The 13789-nt window shown below is 37.7% G+C and overlaps 1 protein-coding gene across 1 annotated transcript; it reads right to left on the bottom strand.

Annotated features, from left to right (window-relative positions):
• Positions 1–2561: 2561 nt before the first annotated feature.
• HOS15 (WD-40 repeat family protein) lies at positions 2562–6797 on the bottom strand. The gene is made up of 14 exons (XM_079048880.1): positions 6540–6797; positions 5539–5684; positions 4943–5447; positions 4737–4831; positions 4490–4536; positions 4226–4376; positions 4071–4134; positions 3843–4001; positions 3638–3759; positions 3477–3551; positions 3356–3409; positions 3201–3274; positions 3041–3115; positions 2562–2904 (listed from the first exon to the last, which is right to left on the bottom strand). The coding sequence occupies exons 1-14, from the start codon at positions 6598–6600 to the stop codon at positions 2685–2687; spliced, it is 1848 nt and encodes a 615-aa protein (XP_078905006.1). The 5' UTR covers positions 6601–6797; the 3' UTR covers positions 2562–2684.
• Positions 6798–13789: the final 6992 nt, after the last annotated feature.

Here is a 13789-nt window from a genome sequence, read left to right as displayed (position 1 = left end):
GGGGGTATTCCAACCCGATGGTTGATTGGACCCATAGTATGTTGGCATTCCAACCCGATGGTTGTGGGCCGAGAGTATTCCATCTCGAGGATGATTGGACTCATAGTATGTGGGCATTCCAACCCGATGGTTGTGGGCCGAGAGCATTCCATCCTGAGGATGATTGGGCTCGTAGTATATTGGCATTCCAACCCGATGGTTGAGGGCGTGGGGGTATTCCAACCCGATGGTTGATTGGACTCATAGTATGTTGTTTGTGATTATATGTGAATTGTTGTGTGTATGGGTATTTTGGGGGTAACTCACTAAGCCTTCGAACTTACATTTATCGATTATTGTTTTAGGTACAGCGGTTGACCGCGGGAAGGCGAAGGCGTGACCGTACACTTCCTCGATTTATGATTATGATTTCTGGGAACTCTGATGTTTAAACTATTTTGAAAACAAATTGCAATAACTGAACGATTTTAAATGTTTTAAAAAGTTTTAAATTGGCTCGAATTTTGTGGATGTTACAGTTAGGTATATGTTTATCTGTTGCATATGTCGACATAGTTCGGTTGGGTTGAGGCAATGATGCTTTATGCAGAAGCCAACAAACATGGGAGCAAGCCATATATAAATTGTGGGCCGGATAGGCATGCCAGACTTATGATGTGGGCTCGGGAGTAATCCAGACATGAGTTGTGGGCCAGAAAGGCAAACCATACTCATGTTGTGGACTCATGGGTAATTTAGCCGGATCGTTATGGGCGCAGTATGCATGCTTTTATATGTTTGTGTGGTTGTATTTTGGAGAACTCACTAAGCTTTGACTTACGGTTTAAGTGTTATGTTTCAGGTACTTCAGATGATCAGGGGAAAGCAAAGGCGTGATCGTACACATCATTCGACGACATGTTTTGGAGATATTATGATACATTGATTTTGGAATATTTGTACTTAACATTGGTTTCTTATGACTTGGGTTGGTTGGAAACAATGATTTTTAATTTAATTAAAAATGAAAAATTTTATTGTGATTTTTGGGATGTTACATGGCCACTTCCCTGACGACATGGAGGTCATGCTTCAACCAGAACAAGTGGAGGATGTTCATGAAGGTGACATGGGTCGTGAATTTTAGTTCGTTGGAAAGACTTACCAGATTATGAAGCTACTTGGAAACCAGTTGAGACTATTACAAGACAATTTCCAGACTTCAACCTTGACGACAAGGTTCGTGTTTGGGAGGATAGTAATGTTACGTCTGGGAGATTTGGGCGGGTCTATCGCAGGAGCAGAAAGGAATAGATATGTTTTATTTGATTAGGAAGTTGTTTTTAGTTAGGAAAGTTTTTATTTATGGTTATTAGGAAAGTTTTGATTTATTTTCGTAAGTTTTAGGAGTTTGTTTTGGTCTAGGATTGTTATAGTCTTAGCATGACACTATAAAATTAGTGCTCCATTGAAATAAGACCGGTCACGGCTTTAGGAGATATTCTGTTCTCGAAATCAGGCAAAATTCTTATTATTGTCCTATAATTCATTCGAACTATTTGTCTAGAATTTATACTACTAGTTTAATTCAAGACATCAAATATCTTAGCGTTTTGGTCCTAGAACCTAGTTAAAGTCCAAGTCAATTTAAGTTTTTCAACTTGGAAAACTTGGTCCCTCAAATTACTAATCACCGGTTTGACCCAAATTAATCATCTAATTAACTTGAAACATTTAAATTCATTTATGTTGTTTAATTAATTTTAATTTTAATTTAACTATTGTAATTAAAAAAAAATCCACTTAAAACGTTAAGTGACATCAAAAGTTTATCACCATGGGACATTGATTTTCATCATACCTTGCATTTATGTCAAACAAATACTCATGTATAAATCCATGAAACCGCAAACAAAGAAAAAGTATATTTTTTGATTGTGGAATGAACATACTATGATGATGCCATGTTTTTAAAAGAAATCATCACGATCAATTAGGAAAAAAAATTGTTCGCAAAAGCAAAGCTTTTTACCTAGGTTGCTCCATTGGGGATTTTTTTTTCTTAACATGTGTAGAGATATTCCACACCTCTAGCATGTGGGATTCTTCTTAGAGTTACTTTCTTCCCATTATTGCACATTAAAATCGTACCTTCGGGTCTCTTCTCCACATAGGAGAGCTTACTAGTAATATGAGCATATTTTAGGGTCTTTTCCAACATGAAATGATTTTATAAGCACAATTAGATGATCTAATTTTCTTTGTATCTTTATTCATAAATAGAGTATGAAACGGTCTTTTTTTTAATACAATTGTTGAAGGTTATCCCAAAGTTTATTTGGTGTTGATTCTTTGCAAGACACAAATGAATTAAATTTGTTCTCAAATAGTGATCAATTCTTTTCCCCTTTAATGCATTGTCTCAATTGAATCAACAAATCCCGACAACCCCAACTTGAACTTGCCACAAACCAAAATTGATCGTATTCATATCACAAAAAGCAATATTATTCTATAAGACAACCAACTTATTTCTTAGGGGGGAAATCAAGAAAGATGCATCCACAAAGCATAGTAAAGCATGATTAAAGGTTACTAATTCCGATTTCCCAAATACCTAAACTTAGTCTTCATATACAAGCAAGCAAGCAACCAACCTCCTCAAACAATACAAATTTAAAAATAAAATAAAAAAGATTTTAAGATTACATACGAAAGTCCAAAATGCAAACTACATTGTTTGAAAAACATGCACCAATCTTATCACCTTCTTTGTTCCAGCAAACTTCAAATATCCCACCACTCCCAACATATGTTTTCACCACCTTTGCTTCCTTCACAGACCATATGTGCATGCATTTATCCAATGACCCGCTCGCCAGATACTCCCCATTTGGACTGAATGCAACCGAATATACCGGATCCCTTCATCCATTCAATTCAACATAATTAATATAATATATATATATATATATATATATATATATATATATATATATATATTCCAAAATACAACAAAAATTAAAATGAAATAATTGTGTGAATGTAATGTAGTAGTTACCCATGTGCAACTAAGCTGTGGAGGAGGCTCCCTGTTTCCACGTCCCATAGCTTTATTGTTGAATCAAACGATGCACTGTTTTTTTTTTATATATAAGGAGATCAATATCATCAAAAAAATAATAATAAATAAATAAATAAGTGAAGCATATAATATTTACCTTGCTAGCACTAGCGGCTGGTTAGGGTTATTTGTTCCTGGGCCTGTTGGGCTCCATCTTATGGTGTATATTTCCTGCATATTAATTTATATTTTATATTTTATAATTAAAAACAAATATAATCATATGTTATGATTAATATGTCATACTCATACCTTTGTATGTTCCTTTAAATCATGCAAACAGGTGTCCTGCTTTACGCTCCATATCTATGTCATAATTGATTTTAAGTAATTAATATATAGAAAAAAATAATAATAATAAATAAATAATTACCTTTGCAGTAGAATCATCTGAACATGAAGCCAGAAGTGTACCAGTAGGATCCCATTTGATAGCATTCACTTCACCCTGGTTGTAAGTAACATTCACATATTATTAATTCATAATTCATACTAAAAAATTTATAGATATTAATTTTTCTTTTTTTGTTAAACCTGATGGCCCACAAAAGTTTTTACTGGTCGATTATCTCCAACTTTACAGACATAAATCATGTTGTCAGTTGAGCAAGTTGCAAATGAGACATTGTTGCGCCAATCAACATCAAGAGTAGGAGCTGCAGTTTTTTTTTTTTTGTTTTTTAAATAAGTTAAATTAAATATTAAATATAACAATAAAATAAATAGAAAGAAACTATACCTGCATGAAACTCAAACTGTTGCTTCCATTCTCCAGTCTTAATGTCCCATACAATTGCAGTTTTGTCTACACTGCCACTTAAAAGATAGTCTCCTTTCTTGTTCCATTTTAAGGAGAATATCGGCCCCTTATGTTTGGTTAATGTACTCACCAGCTCCCCTAAATAAATAAATTTTATTTTAAAAAACCCATATTGAAAATGCAAAAAAGTAGTTTAATTAAATATACCATCTTTACTCCATATTCTGGCTTGTCCATCATAAGAACCTGTTGCAAGTAGAGTTCCATCACCCTACATTACAAATTTCATATATCAGTATGAGATGCAACAGTAAAAAGTAAAAAGTTTAAAAAAAAAAAAAAAAAAAAAAAAAAAGACTCACATTCCAGTCAAGTGTTGTTACATCTTTGCTCTTATCATTTGTTCTACCTCTGTAGTGTTTCAAAACAGCAACATCTAAGGGGCCTTTTTGTAAATTTGAGCTACAAGGTCCATCACCAATTGTCCAAATTCGAGCTGTGGAATCTCCAGACCTAAATATATATATAATAAATTCAAGTCAGAATCTCAAATTATACTATTAATATTTTAGTTGAAAATAAAATATCATCATCATCATCTTCTTCTTGTACTTAAATATACCCACCCAGATGCCAAAAGAGAGCCAGCTGGACTCCATGCACATACAAAAACCTGAGACAAATGGTTAAATTAATTTAATATGAAACCATGAAAATTGTTAGTTAATTAATTCAAATCCATTCCTATTGAAAAAGTCTAAATGCTCAGATGAATTACTGTTTATATGACAAGAAAACTAAAATTATAAAAGAATCAATGTTCTTCAAGAAAAGTTTAAAGCAAGATTTAAGAAATTAAGAATTTACACAGACCTCAGAAGTATGACCTTCTAAAATTGTCACATCAGAGTTAGGGATAACAGAAGGCAAAGCTGTAGAGCTTGTGTCAATCTCCATTGGTTCTGCTCCTATTTCACATTAATGAGGAAAAACAATATATGATAATAATATATATAGCTACATTTATAAACATGGTAAATCATATTTGTGATTTGTATAACACAAAGAATGCATATTACCTTCTGCAATCACATTTTCTTCAGGTTGGACTCGTATCTTATCCTCAAGATCCTCATTTTTCTTCTCTTTCTCTTTGTGTTTACCCTTATTATCTCTTTCTCTTTCTCTTTCTCTTTCCCTCTCTATCTTCTCTTTCTCCAACTCACGTTCTTTTTCCCTTTGTTGCTTTTCCTTCTCTTTTTCTCTATGTTGTTCTTGCTCAATTCTCTTTTCTCTTTCTCTATGTTGTCTTTCCTGTTCCTTTTCTTTTTCTCTAGCATGCCCTCGTTCCCTTTCTCTTTCTCTAGCATTTTCCTGTTCATGTTCTTTCTCTCTTTCCTTCACATGTTCTTTCTCCTTTTCTCTTGCATTTTCCTGCTCATGTTCTTTGTTTTTTTCTCTGTTTTTAGTCTTCTGAAGACTTTCTTTCTTCTCCTTTATCATTTTTTGTAGTTCATAAACATCCTTTGTGATGAGATCGATCGGTTGTATGAAAGAGAAATCTTCATCAATGTCAGAATCATTCTGGAGACCCCAATTATACAGACAATCCAAGTCAAATAAACAAAAGTGTTACACACAGTAAAAGGAATAAAGATTGTAACTGTGTGCTTACACATGTGAGGTTAGCTTCTAGCTCAAGATACTGAATTCCTTTCTGCACAAATGTAACAAGAGCACCAGGTGGAACTAAATTTCCATCTATTGTGCTTTTATTCAGCCCAGCCTCATAACCTAATGTGAAGGCAGTGTGTGTGAAACCTGAAATTACATAGGAGGTTAATACAGATAACTCAAAAGGTATATTATACAACATAAATAGAAGAGGTAAAAAAAACCCTTTGTAGGCCTCATCTTACAGAAATGCTCTACTAGAATTCAAACTTCAATTGTGAATCTAACAGGTTGAAAGCATTCTCAAAAATTTCTTGACATTTTGTGCTGAAATTCCTTGTTTATGACTATTGTTATCATGTAATCCAACCTTGTTAGCTCATGCATTATCAAGATTTTGAAGCAACCACGTTATAAAAAGTGTCAGGGTGTGGTGATAATTAAAAAACTTCAATGACAAACTGGATGGTGTTACACTTTCTGTAAGTAGTATTTCGACCCTTACATGCATGGGTTTCACGAAATAATCCAATGGAATACAGCTTCCAGTTCAGGCACAAAAATAGAAGTCAATAACAAACTTTGAGATCGCAAGAAAGTGAAACTAATTATAAAATTATGTATTTATATCATCAGTCCCAGTAGTTGTAGTCCTATAAATCCGTTAGGTTTCAAATCGCTCTGCTCAACCCCAACCCACCATATGTCGTGGATCATATGAGTGTTTTGAGCATAACCTAAACCCCATGGTACTCCTGTAAATCCCAATTCTCTAAAATGCTAGATGTCAGTAAAATCACCAACACTAATGTCATAAAATTAGTTAACTTTCAGTGACCTAGAGCCTAGAATAGTCTATTGACCCCTGAGTTAATTAAAATCCAAGCAAAACAAACCGAAAAGGAGAAACACATTTTCTCAATTCAGCAACAACTGAAAAAAAAAAAAAAAAAAAAAAAAAAAAAAAAAACATAAAAATAATAAAGTGGAGTAAGAACAGACCTGATTCATGTAGATAACGGTACACTAGATAATTCAACTCTCGCGAATTGATGTTAATCATTGCGAAATCATCAACATTCAAGCCCTAATTCGATTTATTCCAGATGTGATTGCTCGAATTGGGATAAAATTAGACAGAGCTCGAAAAGGCGGAAGAAGGGTTTTGGAGTGACGGGGGGTTAAAAGGGGAAGAGGATTCTCAAATGGGCAAAACCCGAAAGAGTTTTTTGGGTGCTCAAATGCGGTTTGATACGATGACCGGTCTAATGGCAACTATTTTACGGAACCGATTTATGGTTTTGCTATATATAAAAGAACGAGAAGTTAATATTCTATCTTATTTTTTTTATGATTTTTCTTAATAAGTGTATTAAAAATTTATTGATTTTATTAAATAGGATAATTATTACAGTTTTAAATATATATAGGAAGATGATAGGAAAAAAATAAAAGGATATTCAATTTCTCAAAATATGCATATTAAATATATATTTACCAGAGTTGTTCACTATTTGGTTATAACCGAATTGTCCAATCGGACAATTTGGATTAGATCATTTGGTTTGGATATATGGATTTTTGAATTGATTTTAAGCTAAACCGAATTATTATTTTGTATTACGGATTGGTTTGGTTTATAAAATAAGAATCGAATAATCCAGAAAAATCGAATAACAACTTATTATTTATTTTTAATATATATATTTAATCATTTATAAAGTTACTAGATTATTTGTTAAGTATTAGAAATTTTCATCCAATATAATATATTAATATGCATTTCTTATAAAAAGTTTTTTTGTCAATGAAATATTAAACTATAATCAAATTTTCTTAATAGTTGCTTATAATTATAATTCATAACTTATTTTTTTTAGTTACTTTTATAGAGTAGGCTAATATTTAAGTTATATATTTTTAAAATGTATCGCCTCTTAAAAACCAACTTGTAAAAACAGATCCAATTGAATTGTAATTTGATTGGATCGGATCAAATTTGAATTTAGTTTGGATTATTTGGATCCATGTTTTGAAAACCGAAATCTATTTAGATTTATTTGATCGGATCGGATCAAACGATTCATCATAAAGAACACCCCTATATACACTCATTCATTGAGTACACTAAATAATCTACCTATTTAATATAAGAATAGTTTTTTCTATGCCACATATCATTTTAATAGGCCTTTTGTTTAAGATTGACACAATTCATTTTGTTATGCTTTTGCTGTGTTTTTTCAATATTGAATAAAAAAATTACATTGACTGTGTTTCTTCCTTATATATAATCTACCCTTTTCGGTATTCAGTGTTTTATTCGAATTTCAAATTAATTATGTGAGCCGTATTTTGCAAGATTGTAGCGGATTATGCGACCTCCCAGCTACTAATTAATTCCCTCTCATAATTTTCATTATCAACAATTCCAGTTTTGCCCGAAACGTAATCTTCTTCATCGTAGAAAGATTGAAAATGATAATAGTTTCCAAATTGATGGGCGACAAATCAGCGAAAATTTACGAGTTGATTACGAAGAACCCAAGATTTGAGGACGAATTTGATTGCTAGATGTCACCATTTATAAGATGGCAACTCCACGTCCTACTTATTTACTGTTTTTTTTTTCGGTGTCTTCATATTCCTCTTGTTATTGGAAGTCGTATTTCTCTATAGCAGGTTAGTATTTTAATTTGTTGACTATATTTGTTTTGAATTTTATGAGAGTAAACGATTTCATTATTTCATATAAACAGCTTTCAAGTAAAAGGGTGATGAGGGTGTTATGTGTGTGTGACTATGTGTGTGTATGAGACCGTGCTTATGTTTGTATATGTGTGACATTCTTTTGTGTGTGTGTGTTCACTGACTGTTTGTGTGGTAGACTGTTAGTATTGTCGTGTATGTATCCCAGTTATGGTGTTTCTCTTTTCTCCTTCCATATTACACTGTATGTGTTTGATAAAATGCTCATAAGAATTTTGTGTGTGCGTGTGTGTCATTGCGCAGACATTGCCATTCTTGGTAATTGTTGATCTTTAATTTAAGAGTCAAGATCATACTTGCCATTTTTGCCATGTTGATGATTATATAATTATGGTTGAATTTTGAAATGAACAAATTTGAATTATATTGAAGATATTGATGGGTGTGACATCCCCATTTTCACGGCCAGAAAAGACCGATTTTGTTTATGCTTTATAAAAACCAGAGTACTTCTTTTAATAAAAATGTTGCGGAATTTGTTCCCAGTAAAACATGATAAATACGTTATCAAAGCATTTCCGAAGAAATGTATTTTTATTCATTTTTAAAACATTTGGGATGTCATCGTCAATACAGAAACATAAGCATAAACAGAACTTACATTCATTTACACTAGTGATCTACATCTCTTTTAAATCTCTCAGTGTAATGTAACTTCATATCGACACATGTGATAGAAATAAGCCGGAGTGGGTCAGGTTGGGAAACCTGGTGAGTACATAGGGTTTTCAACCAACAATAATATAATTATTATGTTTAAACATCAAACAATCAACCTAATTACTCATCCCCATTATCTTCTTTATTCTTAAGGATCTACCCTAAGAATCAACTATTCCTCGTTCATTCATTCCTAAGGATCATCCTAAGGAATCGGCACGAAGTCCATCGTCACCGGGGTTTAGGCACTAAGTCTGCATAGTCGCCAGGATTTATACAACATGCACTAAGTCCGCATAGTCGCCAGGGTCTAGGCACTAAGTCTGCATAGTCGTCAGGGTTTATACAACAGACACTAAGTCCGCATAGTCGCCAGGGTTTTGGCACCAAGTATGCATGATCGCCAAGGTTTAGGCACCAAGTCTGCATGATCGCCATGTAACGCCCCGATTCTCAGTTATTGTTTAAATATGAATTTCTTTGATTTTAAGGTCTACTCGACGAGTTGGTTGTCCTACTCGTCGAGTAGCAGCGGGTTGGGGACGCGTATTTAGTGGCCTACTCGCTAAGTCCATAAAGGGACTCGACGAGTAGGAGCTGGCAGATGAAACCCTAAATCTCGGGGTTTTGCACCCTATTTAAAGAAGCATAAGCCTCCTTCGGCCTCTTTGTAGTCCTTTGAGAGCTCAGAAAACCCTAATTCGTGTGGTGTTTCATTCTTGTGTGTCTAAAGCTTTGGAGAAGAGATCTTTTGAGAATAAGAGCTTGGAGAACAAAAGGTCAGGGGCAAGGAAGTGTGGGAAATCAGAAATCTACCTCAGATAGCATCATTTGGAGGTATCAAGTCGTCACCTTTACTTCATTTTCCTTCTAGACCTCTTTTCGTTGAGATTTAGGGTTTTTATGGTTTGGTTGAGATGATAATGTGGGATATGAGCTAGATCTGAAGTTGTAACTTCAGATCTGGACCCTTCTTGGGTTCTAGAGTCATAAAGCTCCGAATTTGGTCATGTATGAGGCCTCTTTGAGTATGAAACCCCCATTGTGAGCTTAGATTTGACATTAAGAGCCTTTGTAGCTATGCATGCACGTAAAGTTTGCAACTTTACGTGAAAAGCATGCCTTAGAAGCTTGGATCTGTAATTTGGAGCCACTGCATGGCTTAAAAGAGTCTGTATGGCTTAAGGACTGAAGGAACTCGGCGAGTCGTAAGGTTGACTCGGCGAGTCTCATGAAGATGAGCCTGGACCCGACGAGTTGGATGAACAACTCGGCGAGTCCGATGAAGATTGTCGTAGACCCGACGAGTTGTATGAACAACTCGGCGAGTCGGTTGAGGTTTCCCCAATTTAAGTATGCGCGTGTAACCGTCGAGTTGCAAGAAGGAAACTCGATGAGTGGCCTTAGGGTTTCGATCGTAAACCGAAGGAACTCGACGAGTCACTCCGGTGACTCGGCGAGTGGGTTAGTACTTCAAGGACTCGGCGAGTAGCCGAGGGTACTCGGCGAGTCAAGGTCAACATGGACTGTTGACCTTGACTGATGACTTTGACTTTGACCAGGGTTTGATTAGTTAGCTTATGGGGTACCTTGAAAGGTTGGGAACTTATGGGTATGATTATACTATGGTAATAGGTGGTGGAGTTTGTGGCAGTGATTCGAGGGTTGAAGTTTATCTACCCGAGTCGACATCTGCAAGGTGAGTTATCCTCACTATATCAATAGGGTCTAAGGCACTAAGGCCGACCCTTTAGTTGTTATTGTTATGGTATGCTACATATAGTTATGACCTGTTAGATCGGAATCAGGATAGACAGTATGTTATGCTCTCATGATCCGTAGGGATTGGTATGTTAGAGACCTGCTAGGTCGATGCTCTAGTTATGAGAGAATACTATGATTGATGATCAGTGAGATAGATATGTTGATGTTTGTATATGACAATATGTGTTAGCTATGTGCACATGGTTATTTGCTTGTTGCTTGGGTTGAGGCGGTCCTGCTTTGTGCTGAAGGCCAACACACCCTATGAGCGGTCCGGCGAGACTGTAGGCCCACGTGGCGACCCAGTTATGCCGAAGGCTCGGGATAGATTCAGATAGACTGTAGGCCCTGCAGGGCGGTCCAGTCAGGCTGATGCCCCAGTATGCATGTTGTTGATTGTCTGTTACTGATATGGTATTATTGGTGTGGTATTGGTATTTTGGGGTAGCTCACTAAGCCCTCGGGCTTACAGTTTTCAGTTTATTGTTTCAGGTACTTCAGGAGATCATGGCAAGGCGAAGCCGTGACCGTACCGCTCCTCATCCTTATGATCTGGTTATTGGGACACTCTGATGAATAATGTTTGAAAACATTTTGTAAGCAAATACTATTTGGTTTTTATGATTGGAAAAGTTTAAATTTGGCGTAAAATTTTTGGATGTTACAAGTTGGTATCAGAGCCTTGGTTTGAGTGAATTGGGGGAAACACTCGTGCAAACCCAGTCTCAAATCAAGGGAAATTTCGGAATAAATTCTAAAATGGTTTTCAAAATAAAGGGTGGAGGATGCAGAGGGTACGATCAGCCGGAGCCTGTAAGTAAACCCCAAAATACCATACAGTTATTTGATATTATGATATGATAGAACAGCATGCTAGTGTTAGGCTAGGAATCTTCAGGAATCGCATGATAGACTTGCCTGATTATATGATGCCTACTAGCCTAGGGTTCTTGTATATGGAATTGACATCATAACTGTAGGTGTTTAGTGTATACATCACGGTTGTGTATAACCAAGATCTTATAGCCTGAGAATGTCTGATTCGACCTCAGTGTAGGATTGGATATTCGAAAGTCTATCGGGTCCAGCGTTATGTGTGGCTAGCATACACTGGTGCTGCAGGGTTGGTGAAAGTTTCATGGATGTGTGAGTTGTGGAAGCCGTGAGATCAGTGGCGAGATAGTCGATATTCCCCTAGGAGTGAGGGTTGAGCGCATATTATGTTGATGATAGTACTAGGGCGTTGTGGTGATACTTGAGACAAATATGAGTAGGTGCGGAAGGTAGTATGGGCCCGTACTACTGAAAGCACAGGACCCATACGCGTAGCAATGAAGTCACAACCCCTGGGGTGGTGGGAATTGGTCTCCCGATATATGTTGCTTATCTGACGTCTTGGTTATATTTTTCAGTATGGTGGTGACGAGACGTTTTACTACTGGATCCGGATCAGGATCAGGATTAGGATTGGGAGACGGAGGGTCGGAGGTGCCGGTAGCACCTGAGCCCGCAGTACAGATAGGGACAGAGGAGTTGGATGCCAGGATCCGGGAGATTCTGCATTATGAGATTGCTGCAGCATTCCGAGCGCAACTGCCAGAGATGTTTGGGTCGATTAAGACCGCGATGGTTGAGTACTTTGATGAGCGATATGCAACTCTAGCAGAGACAGCTGCCGCTGCAGCCACATCGGCTGTAACCGCGACAGGGGTTGGAGGAGGAGCCGGCAGGGGTTTCCAGTACCGGGACTTTCATAACACGAAGCCCCCGACGTTTGATGGTACACAGGATGCGATCAGGGCTATGAGGTGGTTATCTGACATGGAGGGTTGTTTCTTCACGTGTTCATGTCCTGCTGACCAGAAGTTCAGGTGTGCCCTGAACCTGCTAAGGCTTGGGGCAAAGGACTGGTGGAGATTGACGACAGGGTTGTACACTGATGATCAGCGGGCTGCTGTCACTTGGGAGCAGTTTCGGGATATGTTCCGCACCCGCTACGTTCCACGCGTTGAGCGGGAGCGGCTTGCTTAGGAGTTTTTGACATTGAGGCAGGATGAGGAGTCAGTGATGGAGATCACTCGTATGTTCACGGAGAGGGCTATGTTTTGCCCGGAGTTTGCTTCAGAGCAGTCTCAGATGACTCGTTATCTGAGTATGCTCAAGACTGATATTCGACAGTTTGTTGCTACGCAACGTTGTGAGACTCTTTTGGATCTTCAGGAAGCCGCGAGGCGGCGCGAGTTGGAGTTAGAGCTGCAGTTGAAGGAGCAGCGTCAGGTTCCGGCACACAGTCTCAGCCGGCACCTAAGCGGTCCAAGACCGCTGATACTCGGACCGGGGGTCAGCAGAGCCACACTTACGGAAAGTGTGGCAGGGGTCATTCTGGGGTTTGTCGAGCAGGAGGTGGTTGCCACAAATATGGCAAGGAGGGGCACTATGCCAGGGACTGTCGCTAGTCCGCCCCTCCAGCAGATATGATGATTTGTTACCATTGTCATCAGGTTGGTCACGTAAAGACCAACTGCCCGCAGCTAGCCGCCAAGCCGGCGCAGGGATCCGCACCGGTTACTTGGAGGTCAGTCAAGGTGGAGCCTCCGAAGGCTCAGGGGCGCGCCTTCCAGCTCACGGCCGAGGAGGCCAAGGCAGCACCGGATGTGGTTGCTAGTATGTTTCTATTTTCTGTTTCAGTTATTATATCTATGTTATGCTTATCGGTGGTACCTGTGTTTAGGTACTTTTCTAGTAAACTCTTTGCCTGCTTTGGTTTTATTCGACTCGAGGGCGAGTCGGTCGTTTGTATCTCAGACTTTCAGTAGAGAGTTCAGTGTGTCGGTAGATGAGCTTGAGTGTCCGTTTTGAGTTTCGATCGCCAACGAGCACGGGGTTTCTGCTTCTTCGGTCTACCGGGGATGCGAGCTGGAGATTTTCGGGGTATCATTTCCGATAGATTTGATTCCAATTCCCATGGGGGAAGTATGTGCGATCGTAGGGATGGATTGGCTCAGCCGGTTTGGCGCCATGATCGACTGTGAGGGACAACGAGTGGTAGTTCGAACCCC

This window comes from Lactuca virosa, chromosome 1 (genome assembly GCF_052849685.1).
Source record: "Lactuca virosa cultivar CGN04683 chromosome 1, Lactuca_virosa_CGN04683_v6, whole genome shotgun sequence".
In the NCBI taxonomy this organism is placed as follows: domain Eukaryota; kingdom Viridiplantae; phylum Streptophyta; class Magnoliopsida; order Asterales; family Asteraceae; genus Lactuca; species Lactuca virosa.
The sequence above is the reverse complement of the archived record's forward strand: the minus strand, read 5'-3'. Positions and strand labels throughout refer to the sequence as shown.

Excerpts from the sequence above, each read along its gene's own strand:
- HOS15 (XM_079048880.1), bottom strand. The coding sequence starts at position 6,600 with ATGATTAACATCAATTCGCGAGAGTTGAATTATCTAGTGTACCGTTAT. Across the intron at positions 5,448-5,538 it reads TAGAAGCTAACCTCACATGT|AATGATTCTGACATTGATGA; the intron begins GTAAGCACACAG and ends TGGGGTCTCCAG. Across the intron at positions 4,537-4,736 it reads TAGAAGGTCATACTTCTGAG|GTTTTTGTATGTGCATGGAG; the intron begins GTCTGTGTAAAT and ends CATTTGTCTCAG.